Source organism: Prionailurus viverrinus, chromosome D1 (genome assembly GCF_022837055.1).
Source record: "Prionailurus viverrinus isolate Anna chromosome D1, UM_Priviv_1.0, whole genome shotgun sequence".
In the NCBI taxonomy this organism is placed as follows: Eukaryota; Metazoa; Chordata; class Mammalia; order Carnivora; family Felidae; genus Prionailurus; species Prionailurus viverrinus.
Window position 1 is genome coordinate 27249520 of NC_062570.1, and position 25256 is coordinate 27274775.

At 50.7% G+C, this 25256-nt stretch overlaps 1 protein-coding gene across 1 annotated transcript; it reads right to left on the reverse strand.

Moving 5' to 3' along the window:
• Window positions 1-3358: 3358 nt before the first annotated feature.
• ADAMTS8 (ADAM metallopeptidase with thrombospondin type 1 motif 8) lies at window positions 3359-24484 on the reverse strand. The gene is made up of 9 exons (XM_047823861.1): window positions 23272-24484; window positions 15063-15302; window positions 14122-14257; window positions 13284-13451; window positions 12006-12307; window positions 9525-9708; window positions 6941-7113; window positions 6644-6819; window positions 3359-4569 (listed from the first exon to the last, which is right to left on the reverse strand). Exons 1-9 carry the CDS (start codon window positions 24451-24453, stop codon window positions 3999-4001), a joined length of 3132 nt encoding a protein of 1043 aa, XP_047679817.1. The 5' UTR covers window positions 24454-24484; the 3' UTR covers window positions 3359-3998.
• Between the last annotated feature and the right edge of the window lie 772 nt (window positions 24485-25256).

Consider the following 25256-nt stretch of genomic DNA (forward strand, 5'->3'; position numbering starts at 1 on the left):
CAGTGGGATCTCAGAGAAACTCTCCATCTGAAGAAGAATGAACCAGACTGTGAAGGGGCACGTCTATTGTGATAAGTCTGCCCCGGTTGTTGGCAAGCGTTAGCCTAGAAAGCAGACAGGTGCCTGGGAAAGGCTGATGGAGTGCCAGTGAGGCAAGGAAAGCATGGAGGTCACAACACCAGCACTCTGCTCACTCAGCGCTCCAACATTTAGCTCCCCTGAAGCGTGTTATTTTGTGCCATCTAGAATTTTTTCAGATGTAAGGCAAATATGCCCACAATATATCACTTGAGTGATTATTGAGTGAACCAGCAAAAATGTCAGCTTAGGTGAGTGGCTTCTGTCTCTCACAGTCCATAGGCAGCTTTCTTGAAGGACCACAGGAAAACACGCTGTGCCAGAAGGTAGCTTCTCATAGACATACTGTCCTGCAGCCAAGGGCCACTAAAAGAGAGCAAACCCATTTGTATTTCTCAAGGGCAGGAGTAACAGCTGTGTCCCTCTCTTCCTCTGTCTCCTGACTGAACTGCACCCATGGGCAGTGCCTTGGGGTGCAGCATGCTGGATGGATACACTTCCCTTTACTTAGGGCATCCCCTCCCACACTGTGTAGTGTGTACTCCCACTCTACACAGAGCAGAATCAGGGTGGAGAAGGACAGGTGTCAGGGGCAGTAGCTTAATCTTGCCTAAGATGTTGCCTTCCTCGTCTTCCTTCCTCATGCTTATCCCACCTCATGTTTTGTTTTGGCTGCATGTTCAGTAATCTGGCTTCGATGGACTGAAGAGGCACAAGGAAGTGATAAGGCTGTGGTAGCTGAAATCTGGAAACCTGAGGGTGATACTACATTTGATTCTCTTTGGTAGATTCCATATTTCTTTCACTCTTACAAACAACTCCTCATTTCCAACAGTGAAAGGGACACGGCTGCTTATTGGAGGGGCTTGGTGATCTGAGGCAGAGCATGTAGAGAGCAGAGATTGCTGTGGGCTCACAAGCCTCTTTTCCTACGACCAGGGGAGACTCAGACCCTGGGAGTCCTGGGCTATGTGTGAAAGCATATCGCCTTACCACTTTACAGTCTCAAGAATGCAGTGGTGACAAAGCCTCTCTAATTGCCCTGGACCAGAAGTTGAAAATATCAAGACCAAGCAAAAGCCAACATATGCTTAAAAATTTTCCTATTGTTCATGTCTTTTTTTTTTTTTTTTTTTGGTTGTTGGTGGGGAGGCCTGGAAAAAATGAAGAAGGATCCAGAGGAAAGCAAGAAGAACTATATGTTTGGATGTGTGGAAAGAACAGTCCTTATTATGAGGGCCCACTGGTTAAAAACCCCAAACACAAAGAACCTAGTGAACATATCAGAGGGACAAGATGTGGGGTTAGTGGGAAGATGGTCCCATTGTCCCTGGACAGTGTTCCTGGGAGGGGGATGGTTTGCTAAAGTGGGCTGGGGAACAATAATGTTGCATAGTTTTATAAATTCACAAATCCCTCTGGTCAGCTACAGGGGAATAAAGGGCAGAGAATAAACCCCAGGCAAGGATTCACTTACATTAAAGATGAAAGAAATGAACTTTGATGCTAATGTACCACCTCTGAAATATTTCTGGCAGGTGTTCAGAGGATCCAGATGAATGACCAAGCTACCTGCCGCGTCAGGGCCTTAGGGACTTTAGCAAACACTAGTACCAGTTTCCATCAGGAGCACTAGCAGGAAAACGCAAACTCTCAGCAGAGGAAATGTAGTCTTCCCTTCTCGGGGCTCCAAGGGTGGTTGAGGTTGGCCAGGGGAAATAATGGTGTGGTCTCTCACTGCAGATCTATTTTCTGAGTCCCTGCACTGCAGCTGTTGAGTTTCCAGACACAAACAAGTATGCATTCTGTGAGCCTGGCCGAGCCCACACAGCAAGGAAGAGCCAAGCTGGATTCCATTCTGCTTTGCACATCGGCAGCTCTGCTGCCAGCTGAACTCCAGGGCAAACGCAGTCCCTGCTGCGTAGGGTTGGCACAGCTGGACTGCTCTGGGCAGCGCATGGGGGACACGCTTGGCTTTGCTTATTCTAGGGAGGGTGAGAAATGGAAGATGAGGAGTTGCAGAAACATACATCAGTCTCAACAAAACTGGTGCATGGCAAGGAAGAATCTGGTTTTACTAGCCGTCATCGACATGCCTGTGTGTGTGCTTGTTTATGTTTAGGTAAGCCTGGCCTCCCCCTCACTAGAGTCAGCAGATAGGGAGGAAGTGGTTAACTCCATGTGGAGCTGTGCACCACACGGAGCTGACCAGCAGCGACCTGCTGAGGGCACTGTAGGGGCCAGAATCCAATTTATTTCGTTTCCTGCTCCCAGGGCGAGTCCTCCCAGAGGGCACCGTTTCCTCACTCACACCAGGGCTCCCTATAGCATCCTCTCTGCCCATGTCACTAGTTATTTGAGTGAGTCTTGAGAGAAAGCAAAAGGGAGGGACAAAGGGGTCAAAGTGATGAAAAATGTAAGATGCGAATTTATATGTGTTCCTTCTTTTCACTACAATGTCACTTCTTGATGTCGTCTGTTTCATTGTACCCATTAATGAGCAAGGACTGAGTTCCCTCTACACTAGACCATATGGAAGACTGAACCAGGAAGAGGTGAGGAGATACAGAGTGGAAGGTGGGATTCTGGGGCTCTCAGGTAGGGTTTAGGTAGCAGGTGGGGGATGCAGTTCCATGTAGAAAGGGCTGATTGGGACCATTGCAAGTTGTTGGGGCCAGGAGAGTGGTGAGGTGGAGATAAAGTCTGATGTGGAGAGAAGGCACTGAGGTCGTTGGGATGACAGTGCTTAGATATGGGTTCAGCTTTCCTCAGGTCCACAGAGAATCTGGTATCTCTGGCTGGTCAATATATCAAAGGGAGGCTGTGTATGTTTGCAGAATGGAATGGGATAGTCTTTCTCAAGAATAATGAACCCAGAGGCATCTCACAGCCACTGTTACCTCAGAGTTGGATATTTCCACCAGAACAGTGGTTCTCAAACCAGCAGTCTCCACATCACCTGGGAACTTGCTGGAAATGCAGATTCTTAGGTTCCCTCTCTAACCCACTGAATCAGTAACACTTGGGGTAGGGCCCAGAAATCTGTATTTTAAGAATCCCTCTGGATGCCTGCTCGAATTTGAGAATGACTGGTCTAGATTATGATGAAGAGTTGCCTGAATGAGCTGGATTCAGCAAGAGGAAGGCCTGAGAGACCCAGGCAAGGTGCCAGCTTCCCTGTGTGCGTTCAAGGTCAGCTGACCTAGTTTTTGCCTCCGTCCTTGGGCTCTGGGTCCTCTGCCTTTTCCAAAGAAATAGTGAACCAGATCAGACCACTGCATTGGCATAAGATCACACTTTAGTTCAGAGACACATTTGCATAAATACTTGAAATGGACCCGCCCCTGCAGGTGCAGCCTGAGACCCTGCACGGCTCTCCACAGTCCTACAACTCTGCAGCCCTTTAGGCAATGGATTTTAATACTGAAGACAGTTAAGGTCATTCCTGAAGGTGGCTCGGGGGTGCAGCTGTGGAGCTTTGACATTAGCCATCAACCCCATACTCCGAGTCTCTGTTTTACTAATTTTTTCCCCCTGAGGTAGATTATTTATCGGGGAAACCAAATAGGAAAAACTTTTTTTCATTTAACTCTACTAGTCCTTTGCAAACAGGCTGAGTCTCCTGTTTGGGTCAATAAGTGCATTTTTTTTTTTTTTTTTTTTTTTTTTTTTTACCTTTTAACCTATGTCCTCTACCTGAACCCATACTAGGTTCAACCCACCAGATAGTAGACTTTAGGATCTGTTGTCCCCGTTCTCTTCTCCGCGTTGTGAATTCATGCCGAATTGGAGTGGCCATGGCAATGGCAGGCCTAGGTAGGCCACACCACCTCCATAGGTAGGGTTGCCACAGTGGGTACCTTTGTCTGCACTCCAGCACCCCAAGTCCATGAACACGAGACTGGCCTCACCCCGCTGGATCACAGTGGGCACGGCTGGCTTCCACAGGGCTTGACATCCTCAGGTTTTAGGGCCTCGTTGCAGGCGGCGGAGGCCTGGCCGTGGGGGTCCCGACACTCCACAGTCCGCCACTGCCGGCCAGCTCCACAGCTGCTGGAGCATTCAGACCAGTCCCCTAGCACCCACTGCGCGTTGAGCAGGGGCTGAATGATGTTGGTGGTTGCTCTCTCTTTACTGTTCTGTATGCTGAAGTTCACGTCATTAGGAACAAAGAAGGTATATTTGACTTTGGGGGGAAAGACCTCACCAGGGACAGTCAGGAGCTGCACAGTCAGAGGCTCAGGCAGGGGCCGGAAGCTCTGCAGCCGTTCCAGGGTGGCAATAGAACCACTATATTTAAGGATGGTCCCCTTCACCAAGATGTCCTGTTCTATGGCAGAGATGGCCAGGTTTCCATTGAGCAGGTACTGCCCATCGGCAGTCTTCAATGCCAGGTAGTTGCCATCGTTCTGGACCCCTGGATGGCTCCGTTGTTTCACATCAATGTTAGTGGCACCAGCTGGGATGGTGACAATGTCATTATAGCCGTAACTATGATAGGAACAGAAAGACACCCTTAGGACCAGTGGCTACCCAGCCCAGTGCCTCAGGAAGTTAGCACGCTGGTGACCAGGGTGGACAGACACAAACCACCAGCAAATCATCCAAGTAATTGCCCCAAAGTTCCTGATAAATTAGCTGCTGAGGCCAATAGGAATGTTCTGTGCATTGGGATATTCAAGCGTTTTTGCTTTGCCTGGTAACTCTGTTTCAAATGCTTGGAGTTTAGATGTGTGGATCTGGACATCAGCACAGAGGAAGATATCCCAGAAGGGTTTGCAAGGCTGCATCAGTGCTGCCAAACCTGGCCGCTCTTGGCTCAAGTGAGATCTCGAAACACTTTTAGCTCCTTGCATTGGTATATAACTTTGCTTGGCAACTTTCATACTCAAAGCTCAAACCCATGTGGAAAAATCTGTTCCACACACCCGTTCCAGAATCCAACCAGGGTGGACATCTCACTCTACCTCTTAGAGCCAATCAGTCCCTAGTATTTAGTTAAAAGGGCCCCAGGGCAGGAGCCGGAGTGATAAATGCTGCTTCTAGTTGCCTTCCTCCGGTGTGTCCAGACAGCATGAGCTGTGTGCTTCTGAGAAGATAGGGAATGTGTTTCTTTATCTTTCTCTTTCTCTCTCTCTTCCTCTTTCTCTTTCTTTCTTCTTTCTTTCTTTCTTTCTTTCTCTCTTCTTTCAAGTTTATTTTGAGAGAGAGAGAGAGAGAGAGAGAGAGCAAGCATGAGTGTGTGAGGGTAAGGGGCAGAAAGAGAGTGAGATAAAGAGATTCCCAGGAAGGCTTTGCACTGGCAGCATGAAGCCTGACATGGGGCTCAAACTCACAAACCATGAGATCATGACCTGAGCCAAAATCAAGGGTTAGATGCTTAACCAACTGAGCCACCCAGGCACCCCGGGGAACATGTTTCAACTCTACTGTAGGTCTAGGGCTTTATGTGGGTTGGAAAAACCTTAGTTTTTAGTCTTCTCTTCTGGGGCAAAAGTGCTCGTGTTACATAGGCTGGGAAGAAAGCAAAGAAGGTTGAGGACAGGCGGTCAGTTCTGTGCTACTCTTGCCTTTCTATCCACTCAGGCTAGCCACTTAGTTTAGGGCAGCTCTGAAAGAATCCACAGCCCCATATGTCTAATGCCTAAGAGAAAACCAGCTAACGGACCCAGTATCTGAATATCTCACACCACATGCTTCTTTTTTCTATATCCTTTGAGTTTAAATTTGAAGACTGCCAAGTTGTCTGCTGTAGGCTGGTTTTGTTCTCTGAGCCCGATAAGATGAGAGATAGTGAGAGACAGATAGAGGCACAGTGTGGCCGTGTAACATATGCCCTTGCCATTCCTCTCCGGAATTGTATGCCACGGCAGGAAAAAAATAGCGCAGGATTAAGACACCTGGGTTCTCTTCCCAGCTGTCATTAACTATCAGTGTGACCTTAGGAGCATCATGTGATCTTTTCATGCCTTAGTTTCTTTATCTGTAAATGGGGAATAATAGTATTGGCCATCTGATCTTATTTTAGGAATCAAATGAGGCTACAGGGATAAAAGCACTTAAATACTAGTTTTATGAACTTATGGCTTTAAGACGTGACAAAGCATCCAGAGTTGTCAGATTCATGAAAGCCCTAAGGCCACCAAGACCCGCCCCCTCTTTGTACTCCTTTCTGAAAGATCCACCTGAAGAAAGGGTGGGACTCACCAGGTGTAGGGTGAGATGTCCTTCCCAAAACAGGCCTGGGAGAGCTGCTTTCTGGCCAAGGCCCTGGTTAGTCAGCATAGCTGTATTGCTGGTTGACTCAGAGCTGATACACCCCTATCCTCGGGGCCTCTGGCTGCCCTGTGCACCGTCCTCTCTATGGGTCAGACACTATGCCAAGGGTTCCGCCCATCTCATGACTTGTTATAATGATTCTGAGATAGGGGGGCCTCCCAATGCTTTACAGAAAAACTACAGCTCAGTGCTGCGTGGCCGCTACGGTCCACACTTAGGCCGATGTGATTCTAAAGCCTGTCCAGCTCTTCTAGAACCCAGGCACAGGACTGTGGGTGATACTCACCTGGAGGGGTTGAGGGAACCAGACACCTTCCTGCAGGAATTGCCTTTGCCCCCACACACACCACATTTGTCCAACTTCCTAGGTGAGTCCACTACATGGTCACAGCCAGCCTTGACGCACTGGCCACGGACACAGATGGCCAGAGTCTCAGGCCCACAAAGGGTGCCATCGATCACCTGCAGTGGGGAGAGGGAGGGCAACAGAGGGCATGGTGTGCACAGAGGGAGCCCACAGGTGGGGTCGAACCAGGTGGCCTTGCTCCCCACCCGTAGTTCTGAGCTCCAGCAGGATTCTCACCTTGGCCTCAAACACTTTGAACTCACTCCTTCCCCGGGCTCGGCAGAATAACTTGCAGCGGTCCCGGGGGGACACCCCTGCGTACTTGGGGACCCACTGTAGGAGGTTCCCATCCATGTCCGTGTAATTGTAGGCATTGTACTTCTCACACTGCTGCTCTCTGAAGCTTTTCCCTACAAAGAGTAAGAAATTACATGGAGGTAACATGGCTTGCTAGAGCAGGGACGACCCAGCACCAGAAATGCCAGGATTCAGAGCCGCTTTATTCCTCCTGGTTTTGACCCAATCCCAGGACACAGGTCCAGTGTCATCTGGGCTCAACATTCCTAGACTCTCCCAATCTAGGTCCATGTGGCAAGGTAAGGATAAATGTCCTTTCCATTTGGGGAAGATACCAATTTTATCTTATAAATGAATAAACTTAGTAGTTACAGGGGACAACTCAGTAAGCTTAAATGCTCCATGGAGTATATTTTTGGGACCCTGCTAATTGTGCTCTATTTTGACTTCCTTGGTGACATTGGACATGTATCCAAGAACTCTTAGATCTATCTCTGGTTCTGATCTTGCCCCTATTCCTCACCGGCTATAATTCTGGCTGTCTCTGGAGGGACCTCCATTTGTAGTAGTGAGATTACCTCCAGCTCAGCAAAAGCCCAACTCCATGTGGCTTCTCCATTAACTGGTTTAGTTTGCACTTGGGGATACTGCCACATTCTGCTGTGACACTGGAGTCAGGTTTCTGCTGAACATTTGAGCATCTACATCCACTATTTCCAACCTGTTGTTAAGTCCTACACTCTATTCAGGACAATCTGTGATTTTAAGTGTCTCCTTCCCACTCTCACCATCTGAGTCCACCTCCCACGAGGAGAGGCATTGTGGTTTCATGTGAGACCTAATTCCCAGCCTCCTCTCCCATCCTGCTACATGCTGCTTCCAGAACAATCTGTCAGGAGTAACATATGTTGTTGTTGTTGTTGTTGTTGTTGTTTTTACCCCACAATCCTGAAATTAAACCTGCTCTTAATACCGAGGTTCTCCACCCTAGTTGTACATCTGCATGGCCTGTGGACACTTTTCATAACACAGATGGCCATGCCCTACTCCTGAGATTCTGACTCAATGCACCTGAGCAGTCTGGGCCTCTGTGTTTCAAAAAGCTTCCCTGACGGACAGCCAGTGCAGAGAATCTCCAGATACCATTTTTAGCTTTCACAAACCTTTGTTGTGTAGCTTTGAAGGGCTAGTATGCTGCTTGACTCCACCTGAGTGAATCCTAGCCCCTCTCAAACCTTTCCCATCTCCTCCCTGGCACACATCCTCCTACACCTCATTCCTATCTCCATTGTACAGGCCCTGCTCAGCCCTAACTCCCTGTGAAGGTTCAGACTAGCTCAGGCTTTTCCTTGCTCCGAATTCTTCATAAGTCTAGGGGTCTAGGCCTCGTAGATTAGGCTTTAATTGCTTTGTAAAATGCAGGTGGATCTCTAACTAGACCGCAAGTCCTTTGAGGACATGTCTTGTGCATTTTTACAAGGTCATTTATAACACCTATTATAGTTTGAGCCACACAAGAGGCACTAAAAACCACTTGATTGAGAGGATGGACCCTGGTGCATCCTGAGATCATACTATCACCATGTCTACCTTGTGCCTTATAGTCATCCCTTCTCCTTTGTCTCTCCTTCTCTTTACCCCATATGCCAGGCAAATTCTCATGATTCCAGGGCAAAATTTCTAGAGCCTCATGCCATTGTTGATCCCTCATGCCATTGCAAAACTGCAAAGCCTACAGATTCCCTCATTAGACACCAACCCAATGTCAGTGTGTCTTTGCACTTGGATGAATCTCCCTTAAAACTCTGCTTGTCTTTTGCTGCCTGCCAAAATTTCCTGGAGCTGCACAAGGGGGAGTTGGATGGGATGGTGGGGAAAAATGTCTAATGACTCCCTCTCACCAGTTCTGCTGCTACCCCTGCTGCCTCTGAGTTAACATGTGTGCTTTCTAGCGGGAACTAGGGGGTAGGAATATATGCCAACTAGAGGTGGTGCTGCTCCCTGGTAAGGTTCCATTAGGCAGTTGCCATGGCCCCAAGGGAAGATGGGCAACTCTTCTCAGAAGGAATGTGCACTAGAATCAGATTCAGAAACCCTCCCTCCGCCCTAGGCTGAATGTTGGCTGGAAAGACAGTGGAGGTTTGGCTCTGACAATTGCTTTGGAAAACACTTCTATTCTGCACACAGACGAGGGTTCAGATGCCTCCAGGAGGATTAGTATCCTAGACTCTCGCCTTTCTGCAGAGCTCCCCCCAACCCCCTGAATGAGTTTGGTTGGGAATGACATCCTCTATTTACACATCTTAGAAGACAAGGGAAATTTCTTTCCTTGACTTTGCTATGCTCTCCCAGCCCAAGTGAGAGCTGTCTAGGGGCCACTAAGCTTTGCCCTAAAATTTGGTGTCTTGCAGAGTCCATTCATATCTGGATCTCAGGAAAGCTCTGCATCCCCAGGAGACCCATCCTACTTCTTGTCTGGGGATTTGCTGCAGTGACAACAGTCGTGGCCATCAGTGGTCATTACCATCAGGGGGGCATTCCTCTGTGTGGCAGGACTGATACTTAGCTCTCCGACCCAGGCAGTATCTTCCTCCATTCTGAGGCTCAGGGTCCTTGCATTCACGATGTGAAAACTGTACTCCTCCTCCACAGGTCCGGGAACATTCTCCCCAGGGTCCCCATGGGGCCCAGCCTCCATCCACTACAGCCTGAAACACACAAGGCCGCACTAAATCAGGAGAAGAGGTGAGGAGGCCTCAGCTGTCAATGTAACAGGGGGCATGGCCCTGACCTCCTCACCTAGCTATGTTCATAATAATGGTGGGTGTTGTTCAGTAAGCTTCCCTAATCATTTGTTTAATGACTGTGTGATTTGCTTGGTTATCGTCTTCTTGAACATGGAGGCTGTGTGGGACTTGTTCACTGCTGACTCCCCTGTGTCTAAAACAGTGTCTTGCTGTTAGTAAGGTGCTTGGTATTAGTTGTTGAATGAAACAACATTTTATGGGAATAAGGTTGTGTCTAATGCAGCAGTTCTCCATCTGGGCCAATTTTATCCTCTGGAGACATTTGGCAATGTTTGAAGACATTTCAGTTGTCACAACTGGGGAGGGCATATGCTGCTGGCCTCTAGTGGATAGAGGATGGGGTGCTGCTAAATATCCAACAATGAACATCTAACAATGACGAAGACATCCTCCCCTTCCACCCCCCAACCAAGACTTATGCAGCTCCAAATGTCTCTAGGGCCGAGGTTGAGAAGTCCTGGTTTAAAGTAATAATTGCTGGGAACTGTTGCTATCTGTCTACCAGCTACCAGTTCCAGTGGTAGGATAATGTCCGGGAAATAGAGTTGCTTCTATCTTTACAATCAACCTGGGAGAACAGAGCTTTGCCCTTGATAGGTTCATAGAGTTTTCAAAAGCAAAATAATTTTTTAAAATGACAAAAGTATTATTTACTTATGTAAAAAAAGAAAAACCCAGAAAAGTATAAAAGAGAAAATAACACTTAAAAAAAAAAAAAACAACAAACAAACACTACCCAGGGCGCCTGGGTGGCTTAGTTGGTTAAGTGTCCGACCTTGGGTCAGGTCATGATTTCTTGGTTCGTTCAGTTTGAGCCCTGCATTGGGCTCTGTGCTGACAGATCAGAGCCTGGAGCCTGCTTCGGATTCTGTGTCTCCTTCTCTCTCTGCCTCTCCCCTGCTCTCTCTTTAAAAAAATAAACATTAATTTAAAAAATTAAAAAAAAATACCACTGCCCAAATAAAACCACTGATGTAATTTTCATTGATAACTCCTTATACTTTTGCTCTGGATAATAATAAAGATGTGATGTTTTTACTTTACATACTTTTGATTCTGTCATATAGTGTTTTATGAACTGTTTTCTGTCCTTAAAAATAGATGGTAAACATCATCCCATGATCATTCCTTGTCAAAGTCTCCCTGCATTGAGTTTGGCTCTGGTGCTGGGGAACGTTGGACAGACCCCCTCCCCTCTCCTCAGTAATGCATGAAGCACATGCTATGGGGGATGGGGGTGGGGGTCAGTACCTAGAAGAGAAGCTTAGTGTTTGAATGGGGAGGACAAGTGGCTGAGGATGAATCCGTGAATCCTGCCCTGGTTCGAGCTTAGATAGAGTGTGGCTTACCTGGCCTGAGCCCGCTCCTGAGCCTCAGTGCAAAGGACATGCCACTGAGGATAGTCCTCTGGACAGAGAGTGCTCAGGCCACCCCGGTGATTCAGTGCTGGACCGGGACCAGGCTGCAAAACTCAGCGGATGCTGTTTCATAGGCAGGCTCCGTGACTCGCAGTAAGAGAAATGTGATCAGCCTCACGGTTTGGAAGTATTAAAAGCAGGGCAAAGAAGCGAATCATTTAAAAACTCTTGCTGGCATAGCCTTGGTTTTTCTTGTAAGTTTACTCTGTCCCAGGCCAAGTTTTCTCTGCCTGGTCAGAAACAGCTTTGATTCCTTCTCCCCTCTTGATTATGGAATTCTCACAATTAATCTCATTCTCCTGACCTCTGATTATGAATGCAGCACAGGAAGGATATGGATACCTTTCCCTCAGTTCTTGAATGTTCCTCTTCTGTTATCACTCTATCTGTTTGTAATGGAATTCATGATGGCCTCCCTCTATTGAATGGTGAAGTTCTGGCCTTTGTGCTGGAATGCTTCATACCTATCACCAATCCTCACAAGCCTTCAAGTCAACCCCAAAGCAATTACCAAGGGGGAGTTCCCAAAATGCCTTGAGCACTGGTGGTGTCATCCATCTGCCACCATCTGTCATTGGAGAGTACAGCCTCGAAGAGTTCCTCTTGAGTTTGGGTAAATATGCTTTGCTTTGTTTGCTAAAAGATGAGTGATTTTACTTAGAGGTCATGGTTGCAGCCGAGCCCAAAGTCTCTCAGTTCATGGCCCTCAAGTGTGGTTTCCTCCTTGAAAACAGCCTCCCCCTCCCTCTCCTTCCACACCCCCAAGTGGCTGTCCCTCACCTTGGGCCTGTCCACTTCCTCCTCAGGCAGACAGCTGCCATCCCAGCAGAGGTGCCCAGGCCCACAGGGCGTTCCATCAGCCCATGGCAGGCTGCCGTTCTTCGTGTGGCAAAGGGGCTCAGCACCATCCATGTGGCACCACAGCTGGGCGCAGATGTCCTGCGCAGAGGTGTTGGGGCAGTGGCGGAAACCCAGCCCAAAGATCTGCTTGCACTGTTGGTCCAGCTCATACAGGGCCCTGCGGCCTGGGAGGTCTGTCGGGAGGGGCAGGGCTGAGGTGGGAGCATCCAGGAGACAGTCTCCTGAGAAATGGAGGAAAGCAGAAGAACAAGAATGAGAAGCAGGAGTTTCCCGCTCTCAGCTCTCCGTAGCCTCCCACATTACACTCCCACATTATTGCTGGGGTTGAAGGCCCAGCCATCGTAGTTTATTTGACAAGCTAAAAACTGTCAACACTCAATCATCTATATGAGCCTATCCCATTTTTGACTATCAGTAGTAAACATTTTACTAGGATTGAATTTTTTTTGTTGTCATCCAGAACATCTTGAATACATTCAGTGTTCACCTAGGGAAGGCCAGCTAGCTGACATACTAATTTACATCACATATAATTGGGGATGTAAATGTGCTCTCAAAAACCATGGCATGCAAAATAAAGTCAAAGAAGTGGTGTTTGGATAATCTACTATTTTTGTATCATAGGTGTCCCTATCTTCTTCAATGAGAACAACCACAAATAAATTATGTTTTCAGTGCTTTGCCCAATAAGTCAAACTGTTTCGACCAGGCCACCCCTCTCCCCCATCCCCCTTGCCCTTGCTCTCACACCACTCATTCCCTGCCTCTTTGCCATTTCTAAGCTGCCGCATGATCTATGTCTCCAGTCCGGATGCTCTATTCTCTCCTCTGTACTACATTCTTCCATCCCTTCGAGCTCTGTTCAAGCCCACCTCTTCCAGGTAAACCTTCTCAGACTAATTCTACCTGCTCTGTGACTAATCATCTAAATTAGCCCAGCACACTGGCCGCTAGAAGATAGGGCAAGGAAGAGCATGCCTTGTGAGGATGGTTAGCCTGCCACAGCACGGGAGGTTGGGTGAGGAACACATCTCTGGTGTCTTCTATCCTAAACGTCTCTGATGCTTTGTGAAGGAGCTCAGCCAGAAACAGCGCAGGTGCCAACGGCAATCTAGCAATCCAGGAGGTGGGCTGGGCAGACCTCAACCACCAGCAGCTGGCCAGAAAGAAGCAGGGAGAAGCTGGAGGGACACCTACCGTGCCCGCCGTCCAGGAGCTCCGTGAGGTACATGGCACTGCAGGGAGACCAGGGCAGTGTCTTGTTTAGGTGGACGAAGAGGGGTGCCATCATGTGGTGTTTGCCCATGGGCCCAAAGAGCCGTGCACAGGGCTTGGAGTCGTCGTGGGGCATGCTGAGGACGTGCCCTGGGGTAAAGAGAGACCTGAAGTCCAACCCTAACTGGCCTCCACTGCCCTCCACTCTGCCCTGCCCCTCCCTGAGGGCTCCTCACAAGGCCCAGCACCAACCCACCCCCCTCTTGTAAGACAGTTACCCTCTGCTGACAGAAGAAGGCATCTCAAGGGCTAACCAGTCACCGGCTCCTCATGGGAATAGCCATGCTCCTGTTCCTTAAAGATTTTTGTTTCAGGCTTCACTCTGGGCTTTTCTCTCTCGGGAAGCTTTCTCAGAATACTGAGGAACATTGATTTCCCTTTGTTTTCTGCCTCAGCCTGTCCTAAATTCACATGCACCTCAATGATTTGCTTGCTTATGCAGTGCCAATGGATCTTCCCAGAGTTCTTACCACTTAGCTCTGGCAAAGCATCACAACTCGACCTGAGCATTTGTTTCATTTGGCATTTTGCTGGTGACCTCTGCTGATGGCCCAAGACCCTATTTTAATATTATGGCCTCATGCGCAGGGTGGCAATGGAGAAAGCACAGTACCTATTTGCATATAATCAGTCTGTCCTAATTCTGGGTAGAACCTGGCTGTGTGTGAGATCTGCACTCCTTAGACCCTGGGCTGGCCTGGATTTGGAAGAGGCAGATCCCTCTGACACAGTACAGTAGACGTGGCATGGCAAGTCTTACCTAGCTCGTGGGCCAGAGTGTAGGCTGCCTGGAGCCCCTCATCCTCGATCACGGAGCAGCTCTTGTTAGGGTCACAGATTGTGCCAATGTCCGCCACACCCAGGGTGTCACACATCCCCTCCTTCCCACAAAAGTTCTGTTTGGCAGAGAGAGAGAGGGCATGAGAACAGACATCGAACAGAACATCTTCCTGTTTCTGCTCTTCCTTAGTTGAAGGAAAATTTTTAAGCCAAAGGCCCTGTTTCTTCACAAAGGCCACTCGTGTGAGGAAACCCATTTCTTTTTCTGTGTTGGTGTGTCCTGGGGCCAGCTTGGTTTGGAAGACAGGGTAGCACAGGGGTTATGAGTACTGACCTGCAGCAAGACTGTGTAGGCTTGACTATGAGTGTTACCACTGTGTGGCCGATCTGTGCCTCAGTTTCCTCAGTTGTGAAATGGGGCTTTGTGGGGCTGCTGTGAGGACTGAAGACATCAAGAGCGCCTGATACATGTTATTAGAGTCTTCAGCCTTTGGGAAGCTCTGTTTCAATTTACCAGATAGGAGGGCAGGCCTGCCTCCTGGTTTGGAGGTTACCAAATCTCCGGTTAGCTGCCTCTGTGTTTAACAACCACTGCAGATGGCTCTCCTCTCTTCGTTCCAACTCCCGATCTCTTACTGGGCAGTGTGAGCACATTTCCTCTTGTTATGACCTCAGCAGACAGCTGGTCACAAACTTTTGGAAAAGGGCCCTTGCAAGATTCCTGTCCTTCCCCTGCAAATACCTCACACTTGTCCTCATGACCTCCCCCTCGTCGTCGTTCGGCACATGAGGCTCCTGGCGTCCAGCTGGGGCCAGCAGGGAGACATTTCCCATGTTTGGGCAGGCCTTAGTGGCCCTCCCTTTTGATCCGCCCATCCCGCCTCCCTTCCTCCCTGGGGTTTCTGGAGCCAGCCCACAAACCTGTCTGGTGAGCAGAATGGCTGTGTCAAAGTGTTCCGGGTGCCGGTCGCTGGGCTGGTTGAAACGCCGCTGCCAGTTGCAGAAGTTACGCAGGGTAAGGCCACCGTTGTCAGACACTTCTGGGCCCCACTTTTCATCTTCCACGATCAGCACTTTTACCACCATCAGGTTGATGGAGTTTCTAATGCTGGGGTGCTTGTAGATCCGGGCTGCCACAGACATTAGTGTCAGAACGTGGTTCTGTTGGGAAGAAGGGGGCAGGTCGAGGGGAGGGTTACATCTCCTGGCCTGTTGCCTGCCCACTGCCACCACCCCTTGATATGCGTCCTGTGTGCCAGGCTCTGTGCTGAGCGCTGGATTTGCGGCATGTTGCTGAAGACTCACAGAACCCCTGAGGCCCTGGCGTTATATTCCTTCATTTTACCTGTAAGAAAATTGAGGCTCAGTAACTGACCCAGAACACAAAGCTAATGAGTATACTGCCAGCATTTGAACCCAGATGGCCTGGCTCCAAAACTTGTGCATTTAACATCTTGACCAGCCGCAGGTGACTCCGTAAATCTAAAGTTTAAATGCAATAAAATTAAAGTTACAGTTCCTCTGTCACACTGGCTACAGTTCAAGCACATCAGTAGCCATCTATGGCTCAAGGCTTCTGTATTAAACTCAGCAGACAGAACATTTCCATCATCACAGAAAGTCCTATTGGATCGCACTGATTATTCTACCTTAACGTTGACATCAACAGCCTCTGTGCCAGCCACCCCCATCCCCTCTCTGTTCTCAGCCCAGAAGCAATTGTTTGAGTGTTCGAGGTTAGTAGAATGTGCCCCTTAGAATCTAGTTGAGCATTTTCCTGGTGCCTGTTGGGTAACTTCTACTCTTCAGGATGGGCACTGTTAGCCCGCAGATTGCTCCGATAATCACTACTAACAGTAGCCAGCCTGCACCAGTCACCAGACCCACACCTTACTCGATGCTCATGCTAACTCTGTGCGGTAGACGCTGTCACCCCCATTTTATGAATTAGGGAGTAGAGGTTCACACAAGTCAAACAAGCTGCCTAAGGTCACACAGCTCTTAAAGCCGGGACACCAGCCCAAGTACGTCTGTCTCTGAGGTCTACACCCTTTGCGTTAAGTTTCCCAGTGCTTGACTGCTGGTTTCTAGACAATCCCAGAAGGTCTATTCCCTTCTGCCAGGGCCTTGAGAGAAGTCAGTGGACCTAATGAGACCCAGGCGCTTAGGATCACACCTGCCTCCAGTTCTGCCCAGGCCAGCTGAAGGAGTCCACATCATTGCTTGGCCTCTGTCCTACCCCTGGGTTGTTCCCAAGGCTTTGGAAGCAGCCAGATGGAGCTCACTCTCCTGCTTCAGGGACCTCTAGAAGTGAGTCCTCTCGGACTATTGTGCAGAAGAAAAGGGGGAAAAGGCACACGTGCTTTCAGCCAGGAGTGTGGCCAGCTGAGCCTGCCATTCATGTGCCCTGCTCCCTGTTTCCTAGGGCACTGTCTCCCATAAGCCTTTCTTTTTTTCTTTCCTGTGGTCTGGAAGGTAGGAGTGGAAGGAGGGGAGAGGAGGGTGAAAGGCTAAAGAGGGACAGAGGTGAAAGGCTCTGTCGGTTGAGGCCATGTGTGGGAGTTCCAGACGAATCCCATTATTTGTGAATGGGATCTGTCTGTTCACCTCGCAGGCAACGAGCCAGGTATTTTGTAAGCCCTACAAACAGGGGTTGGCAGGTTCCTTAGCGTGTCAAGCACTCCAGCTATGTTTAGGCTGATGTAAACATCTTATCAGCAAAGCTGAAACTTGGCACTTGCTCCTGGAGCTGGATTCCTGAGGGAAAAAAAGCAATCACATCATTATGCAACTGGGGGTGAGGGCTGAGGAATGGGAGCTCGCTGAGGCTGCTTCCTGGCCAGGCTTCCCTGTTTCTAGGGGGCAGAGTCTCCTGCGCTCTTGCCCTAGGAAGGGTCAAATCTGATGGGCCAGGGACCAAGCCCTAGGGTTTCTTCAGAGGCAACCTGCAACTCTCTTTACAAGATTTCTTCCTTTTGAGTCCCAATTTCACAATCTCAAAATTGGGGAGATGATGTCTTACAAAAAAGGCGTTAACACAAGATGCCAGCTGCTCAGCATTGGTCCCGGAAGGCTTGAGGTTTAAGAAGGATCTGTGTTCCCAAGCTGACCAGATCAGACTGGGGCTCTCGGGCAATGCAGCTGAGTGGGGACCATGCACCAGCCATATCCCCAGGGAAAACCAAAGGCACAGGGGTGTACATTTGTGTACAAAGGAGGGGCTGAAGCATCAGCGGAGGCTTCCCGAAACTAAGATTTTCAGGGAGTCTCCTCCTTTGCAGTTCAGGGAGCTCACAGCATCTTCTCCAGATACTAAATAACTGTAGGGCTGAGCAGGCTTGAGAGCCATTTTTTTTTTTTTTCAAGGCAGTGGATTAGACTTGAGAGCATTTGGATGTCCTTCTGGTTGCTATTTCAGAAGATAATTTCCATTGCTACAAATTCTTATAGAGAGCTACAAGAACTATGTGGTTCAGTGTGTCTGTTAAAATCCCAAATCCTGGTCCTCCCCTTCTCTCTTGTCTTGCTGAGCTTCTGGAGATGGGAGGCACTGCTATCCCCACTGCTAGCTCCTCTAAGAAACTATGGCAGGAAAGCCTGACCTTTGCAGTGCCTCTTGCAGTTACCTAGGGGCAAGGACCTGGGGAGGTGGGGTTGGCTGTCAGTCTGTGAGCCTCCGATTCTCAGTTGGTACCCTAGGCAAAAGGCTAGACCCGACTTACAGTCCCACAGAGAGAGGGCTCAGGAGCCAGTGAAGGAGAAGGTCAGATGGCTCACTCCACCACCTGGTGTCCATATATACCTCTCTGTGCACCACACAAGTGTGGGCTACTTGCTAAAGAATGTGAACAAGATGGTGCCCCTGGTGGTGTGGGGGCCCCAGCACAGCAGATGACCTCCAGCAACCATGTCAGGTAAGTGGGAGCCCATGACCAGCCTGGCCAGGGCTGGTCCAACATCCCTGCTCTTGAATGACCTGGGGACCTCATGCCCTTAATTCTCACTGGGAAAAGGCGGGGCACTTTCTAGGGAGTCTCCTCCACTAGTGCCCCTAGGACCTGAAAAAGAGAAAGAAATGCCCGAGCCAGCTAGGCTGAGACATAGCACTCTGATTCTTAGCAATACAAACAAGGAGATTCCTCCCCCAGAGCTCCCATGGCAGCCAAAGCCAAGTGCAGTGGGAGTCCAGGAGAAGGCTGGGCCTGGGCCAAATGCATTTCCAGCGGCTTCTTCTGCTCTGTTATCCTTATGCTTGGCTCACTTGCTCTTCACACTGTGGGTCCCACCGCTTCCTTGCTGCACACCTGGGAGAGGCAAGGCAGGGGAGCACGGCAACATGGAAACACTCTGAGCTCAGCAACCAGTGCCATACTTTTCCTACTGGGGGTCTCCCTAGGGCCCAGACTACTGAGGAGGTGGGGGAGAGGCCAAAGAGAGTAAAGAAGCAATTGGAGAAGAGAGAGGGTCCTGCACTGATGTCCTTCATCGATCCTCATTCTCAAAGCAGCAAGGGGCGGGGCACCTGGGTGGCTCAGTCAGTTAAGCTTCCCACTTCGGCTCAGGTCATGATTTGCGGTTTGTGAGTTAGAGCCCTGTGTTCGGCTCTGTGCTGACAGCTCAGAGCCTGGAACCTGTTTCCTATTCTGTGTCTCACTCTCTCTGCTCCCCTCCCCACTAGTGCTCTCTCTCTCTCTCTCTGTCTCTCGAAAATAAATAAAACATTAAAAAAACCAGCAAGGGGCAATGTCCCTCTCCAAAGGTATACGCACTTACTGGAACCACAGTGAGTCAAGCTTAAACACTCTGAGCTGAGCAAGCTGGAAAGGAAGGCCTCCCTGCTGCATGGGACAGCGGAGCCAACACAGCAGTGGGCTGGCTATGAAGGTATATGACCACACTATCCTACTCCTCTGACAAATGTCATCACCGAAGGCAACTCTGGTATTAATTCCTCTTTGTTGAGCACCTACTATGTGCTGGGCACTGGGTCAGGTGCTCTCTATATTGTCTTGTATCCTCAAGACAATGCTAGGACATTGGTATAACCGTTCCTATTTTGCTGGCAAAGAAATCGAGGCCCAGAGAAATTGGTAGCTTACTCAAGGACACTCAGTCATTCTGATTATCCTTCGAAGCATATGCTTTTACTCACCACACTGCTGCCTACCCTGGATGCTGCAAGGACAGCGACAGCATAGCCAAAACAAACCCAGATCAAGCCAGTAAGCAAGCTTACCCCTGGCATTGTCTACACCTGGGGAGGCAGAAGTGGCAAATCAAAGACCTTTGAATATCAAGGCATTTTCTTTGGGAAAAACTGTGTATTGTTGATCATTCTTGGAAGAGACTCCTCTTGGAAGGAGAACATAATTCACCTGGGACGTAACACTTGTCTTTCCCCCATCCTCATGGGGGATATAGAGCCAGTGGGGGTGTGTGTCTGCTTCTGTTTTTATCCAAACCAGGACACTTTTGAGAGTGAAGATGATGCTACTAATAATTATGCCAGAACAGGCCTAAGTGGGGATTGTGCTGGACACACTGGGATATGTGGGCTTGTGGGAGACATTTTCCCAGAGGATATGGGGAAAGGGGAGATGGAATCACTAGGACTTAACCCTTTCCTGAAATCCCTTGCTGGTAGCCTGACATCTTGGGAGTCCTCTGGTCTTCTCTGGGGATGATGATTACCACTTCTAGGACTCTCCCAGCTAAGCAAAGAATTCAGAGCTCAGCTGGCAGCTGATCCACCGGCAGGATGGATTTCTCAGACTGAGTGTGGGGCACGGCTCAGCCTGCCCCTCACTGCGTTCCTGCTCCAGATTCATCCAGGGAACAATCAGCAACAGCCGGATGCAGACAGAGTTAATGGCCTCTTCCGAGGTGGTCCCTGCTTTCAGAAAGCCCCCTTTGTCTGAGCTCATTAACTCTGAAACCAGATAAGAAGGTGGGAGGTGGAGGGGGGGCCCTTCTGTCAAGGGATTAAGTGAACTCAAGTGTACAGAGTTCTGGAAAACTTCATTGTCGCTTAACAGTGTGACCAGCTTCTAGCATGGCTAATTCTTTCCCTTGGCCTTGAGGTGGTTTCTTCCCAGGATAGGGCCTCCCACTTTGGCTGGGCATCTTTGGACTGCTGGATTCAATGACCTATTCGCACAATATGGACAAGTGTAGGGCCACAGAGCCACATACCCTTCTCATGCTAACGCAACCTCATGGCACAAGAGAAAAAGAGCACTGCACTCAGGTTCAGGACACTTGGATTGTGACCCAGACCTGCTGCTTACTAGTTGTGTGACCTTGAGAAAGTCACAGATTCCCTGTGAGCTGAACCTTTTTCCTCTGCCTCCCTCACAGGTATTTCCGCTGAGGTGATGCATACAAACCATTATGCAAATTGAACGCACCCAGAGCATGGTTTCCCCACATAGTGCTGAATTTTCTAGAAGACTCATCATGAAAAGCGGCCTCACTGATGCTTACATTAGCAGTGATGACCTAGTCCAGGTGTCTGGCCTCACAGATGAGGAAATGCAAGCCCTCAAGGGGGTAAAATTCCTTCACCCTTACCTTACACCACTGCCTGCTAAGATACCTCAAAGTGCCTTCCATCTGTGCAAATGAAGTCTCTAGGAGATGCCTCGGAGAGTTACTTATAAAGAACTGGATTCTATTTTGGGGATATGGATCTGGGCAGGCAAGGTCTTGGGGAACTAGAACATGACATTCATTCTTGTCTTAGCTGAGCTCATGGACATGTTTAGGAAGTCCGGGGATTGAGCTGAGAAGTTCAAGTCTATCCTGTGGCATCTCCACAGCTGGTAAGCAGTCAAAGCAGAGGGGTCACTGGGAGGTCACAGAAGCAGCTGTGCCTCAGCCCCTGCCCCACCCCAGAGTGGTGACAGCAGGCAGGGGTGTAAGTGGGCTGTGACATAATGAGACCAAAGGGGAGGTGATGGAGTTGGTACAGCTGAGACAGGGCTTTTCCTTCAGGTATAAGACCTGGAAGCAGATCCCCTAGGGAGAGGCCCTCAGCCTACACAGGTGCCTGATGCCTATTCTGATATGCTTTTCTGACCCATGGAGGCTGGCTGGGTGCAAGGTGTGTGTCTGTGGGTGGTCCAGAAACAGCATATGGGGAGGGAGAGGGGATGGGACAAGCATGTACTGGGTCATCCGGTCAGAAATCTGTAAGGGTAGAAGTGTTCCTGGGTGCCTCTGTGAAGAGAACCCGAGGCAGACCCAGCCCAGCCCAGCCAAATATATACTTGAGGTAAATACTCAGTATCTTAAGTTACTAGGTGATGGGCTGAGTGAGATGGTAGGAAGACAGTAGGGAAAACATTTTGGCTCTGAAGCCTGAAAAGTAATTACTTTATCTGATGCTTCCTTGTGCTCTTGTCTTTCCTACCTCCTGGTTCTCAGGCAGATGTCAGAAACTGGCCCATGCATGAGAAGTGGCTCAGCACCTCAGCTCAGGGTTTGCAATGATTGTGCTTTCAGCCTTTCTCTGGTAGAGCTCCCTAATAGCCAGGTGTGGTGGCCCTAACCTGTGATGGGAGAAGCCCCATTAACCACCCTTTTGAGGACTTGCTTGAGGAAAGGAGTCAGGGGAGTTGGCTGGTGCCTCCTTTTGCTTTCAGGGTGGGCAGGGAAGCAGATATGCAGTCATCATAGACCTAAAGCCCATTGGAAAGACCACACTGATGGCTCAAAGCTGCCTTACCAGCACGTGGCAGTACAACAGTGTGCAAAGGAGCCTGCTTCTACAGTAACCAGAGAAGCAGCCACATGGGCCACTCACCCCTATCTCTTCCCATCCTTCCATCTAGATGCATTTCCCCGTGATTGCAGAGTGAGAAAGATGGGGTGCATCATCTAGACTGTTTGGCACAGGTGATGCTGAAGCACTCGGTGCCCCCAACAGTTGGGCATGGGCTGATCCTAGAATAGGATCACTGGCCAAGATTGCCATTACTGGAAAAGTATCAACTAAACTGCGGCAGTGGCCAGGATCCCTGCTGCAGGGATCTATGACCGCTGGGAGGGCAGGTCTTCTCTACCTAGCACGCCCCTGGTTTTGTGCTCCTCAGGGGAAGAGAAAGTACGGCCCTCTCCTGGAACCCTTGTACTTCACCTGGTGCTTGGGGAGGTGTTGGGACACAGGGTGACACAGATACCTCTTGCTGAGTCTGCACCACCTCTGAATCTAGTTAGATGCGGTCTGGCTACAGGAGCTGTCCCCTGAACTCCATGTTCCTGCCCAGCCAAGCTCAGTAGAGAGCTGTGTCTGGGCTGGGAACAGCTGGGGTGGACCAAGGAGAGTTCTGGCTCCACAAGGAGCGCTCACTGAAAGAGTTCATATCCCCACTGCTTTCTCCCCTCCCTTTTCCACTGAAGCTTCAGTCTCCCAGGCTAACCCCCAGGCAGAAATTCTGTTCCCCTCCCTTCTGTGCTGATGCTGGCATTGCGAAGTTCTGCCCGGGGCTGAGTGCCAGGTTGGCAAGGTAGTCCACGCCCCTTGATCAGAACCAGCTGGGTACACAGAAGTTGGGCAGCCCCCTTCCAGGTTCCATTCCCTCCAAACAATGTCTTTTACTTATGGCAACCTCAGTTCTGTACACGAAGGGAATGAAACAGCCACATCTTTCCAACCCAGCTGACTTTCCTTGGGAACCTGTCAGGTCTGGAGCCAGTAGAGGGCTGGGAAATGGAGGGTGGGGTGGATGCTCTTCCAAAATGTCCAATTTTCATCTCTGTTGGGAGAGGCAGGTGCCTGGGTTGGGGGATGGGGGGAGCTGTTGTGCTTGAAAACCCACTTTTAGTTCAGTTTTTGCCAAGTGCTGAAGGAGATTCAGGATGCGAGGGGTGAAGGTGAGTAGCAGAGGAGGAGGCGCCAGGACCTCCACTCTAAATTAGAAAGGACGGGGGGTGGGGGAGAGCAGCAGGTAGCCCAGGGGTCAGAGGCTAAGAAAAGAGTTCCTGCACCTACTCAGAAAGGAAAGAACCTTGTTTGGGGTCGGTCTTGGAAGGATGAGGGATGTGAAGGGTTTTCTCAGAGGAACTGGAAAGGGAAGATTTTGGAGGCTCTGGGAGGTGACTGGGGGCCTCCAGGCAAAGCGAATCCTACCTGCAGGTCGGCTCCATAGAAGGCAGCCATGGACGCATCGGCCACCAGCAGCGTTTCCACGAAGCGAGCCTCAGACACAAAACGCTTGGTCCGACTCGTGGCCCCCAGGGGTGGTGGCTGCTCGCTGGCGCCTTCTGCATCCTCTTTGCCCTCCTCCTCCTCCTCCTCCGTTTCCTCCTCCTCCTCCTCCTCCTCCTCTTCCTTCTCCTGCTCCTCGTCTCCTTTCTCCTGCCTCTGACCCTCTCCCTTCACCTCCCACTCGGGTCCTCCAGGGAGGGGGTGGGCTTCAGAGGCGGCGGCGGCGGCGAGCCCGGGGGTCCCGCGGCGCGGCCCGGGCCCCCAGCGCTGCAGGCGGTGAGGCTGGTGCAGGGAGCCCCCCGCGCCCTGCGGCTGGATGGTGAACTCCTCGCCGTCCAGCAGGAAGGAGCCGCTCAGCCCGCGGCACAGGCTGACGGCCGCCAGCGACTCGGGCTCCCCATTCACCGTGCCGGAGAAGAAGCAGTCGCGCAGCTCCCGCTCGCCCCCGGCCGCCCCGCCGGAGCCCCCGAGGCGCTCGATCTTGAAATTGGGCGCTAGGAAGCTGGCGTCCGGCGCCAGGCGCAGCACGAAGCCCTTGCCGAAGGCGGACAGGTGGAACGTGAGCTCGCCCGCGCTGCCCGGCAACCGCGTGGGCTCCACCAGCTCCGAGGCCTGCCCCCGGGCGCCGGGCCGGGCCGGGGCGCCGCGGGCCAGCGGCGGTGGCGGCAGCAGCAGCAGCAGTAGCAGCAGCAGGAGCGGCGGCCACCGGGGGGCGGCGCGGGGCATGGGGGCTCCGGCAGCGGCGTAGGAGAGGGAAGAAGGCGGCCCGACGCGGGCAGGTGCTGGCGGCGCGAGCGCAGCCCGGACGCTCTCTCCAGGAAAAAGCAAATCAATCAGCTCGCTGGCCGACTGGGCCAGCGGGGGCCTGGCGGCGGCGACGGCAGTCCCCGAGCGGCCCCTCTGGCTGGCGCAGGCCGCTCCTCCCGCGCCCGCCCGCCGAGCAGAGCGCGAGCAAACTGGCGCCCCGGGCCGCGTGCGCCCGTCCTCCGCCCCTGCCCCGCACGTCGTCCCCGCGCAGCCGCCTCCTGCCTCCTCCCCACCCCGGGAAGCACCGAGTGGGCTGCCGAGCGCTTCGTATTTATACTTCCTTCCCGGCTTTGACATAAGAGGTTTATTTTTGATCTCTCACTATTCCCGTTTCCCCTCCCCTGGGATCAGAGAGAGAAACTGAAAAGAGGGAGCGAGAGAGGAGAGAGAAAAAAAATTGGATGAAATGTAAAACCAATCAGGAGTCAGGGAGACGCGCTCCCCCCCCCCCCCCCCTCAGTAAGTGTCAACTCCAACTTTTTTCCCCTTCCCTTTACGCGCGGTCCCACATTAACTCCTGCAATGCTGGACTGGCCCTTCAGACAGAGTCCTTTGGGGAGGCCCCAGTTGCTACCTCCTTCAAGGCCAAGTGCCCAGGGCACAGCCTCCAAGAGGCTCCTGCACTGGCCCCAGTGACAGTGTTCCCATCCCTGTAGAATCACTCTGGGGATCCCGACTGTTGTATCCCGACTGCTGGGGATCCGATGTGTAGAAGAGAGGTCTCCAGAGAAGGTTCCAGAGGTTTTCAATTGTAAGGCCCAAAAAGAATGTAGGAAAGGTCATACTAAAATCATGCTCCCCACTAAAAACCACATTTGCACCCCAAGCTGGGGATCGGGGACAAATACCACCTGGTTAACACAACCAAGGTCTCGGTTACTTGCCTTGTCCAGGGGCTGCAGCGCAGAGCCCAGCACAGCGGTAAATTACGAGAGGTAAGGTTGGCAGCAAAGTGGAATCAGAGGGAAGGTGAGGGAAGCAGAGGGAAGGTGAGCATTTCCCTAGGAAGGCTGCCGATCTTCAAGAACTGCAGTTTGGGCCCTGAAAACTTGATTTGAATACTGCTCAGTTTTTTTGGGTCCTTGATGAAAGGTGGCAAG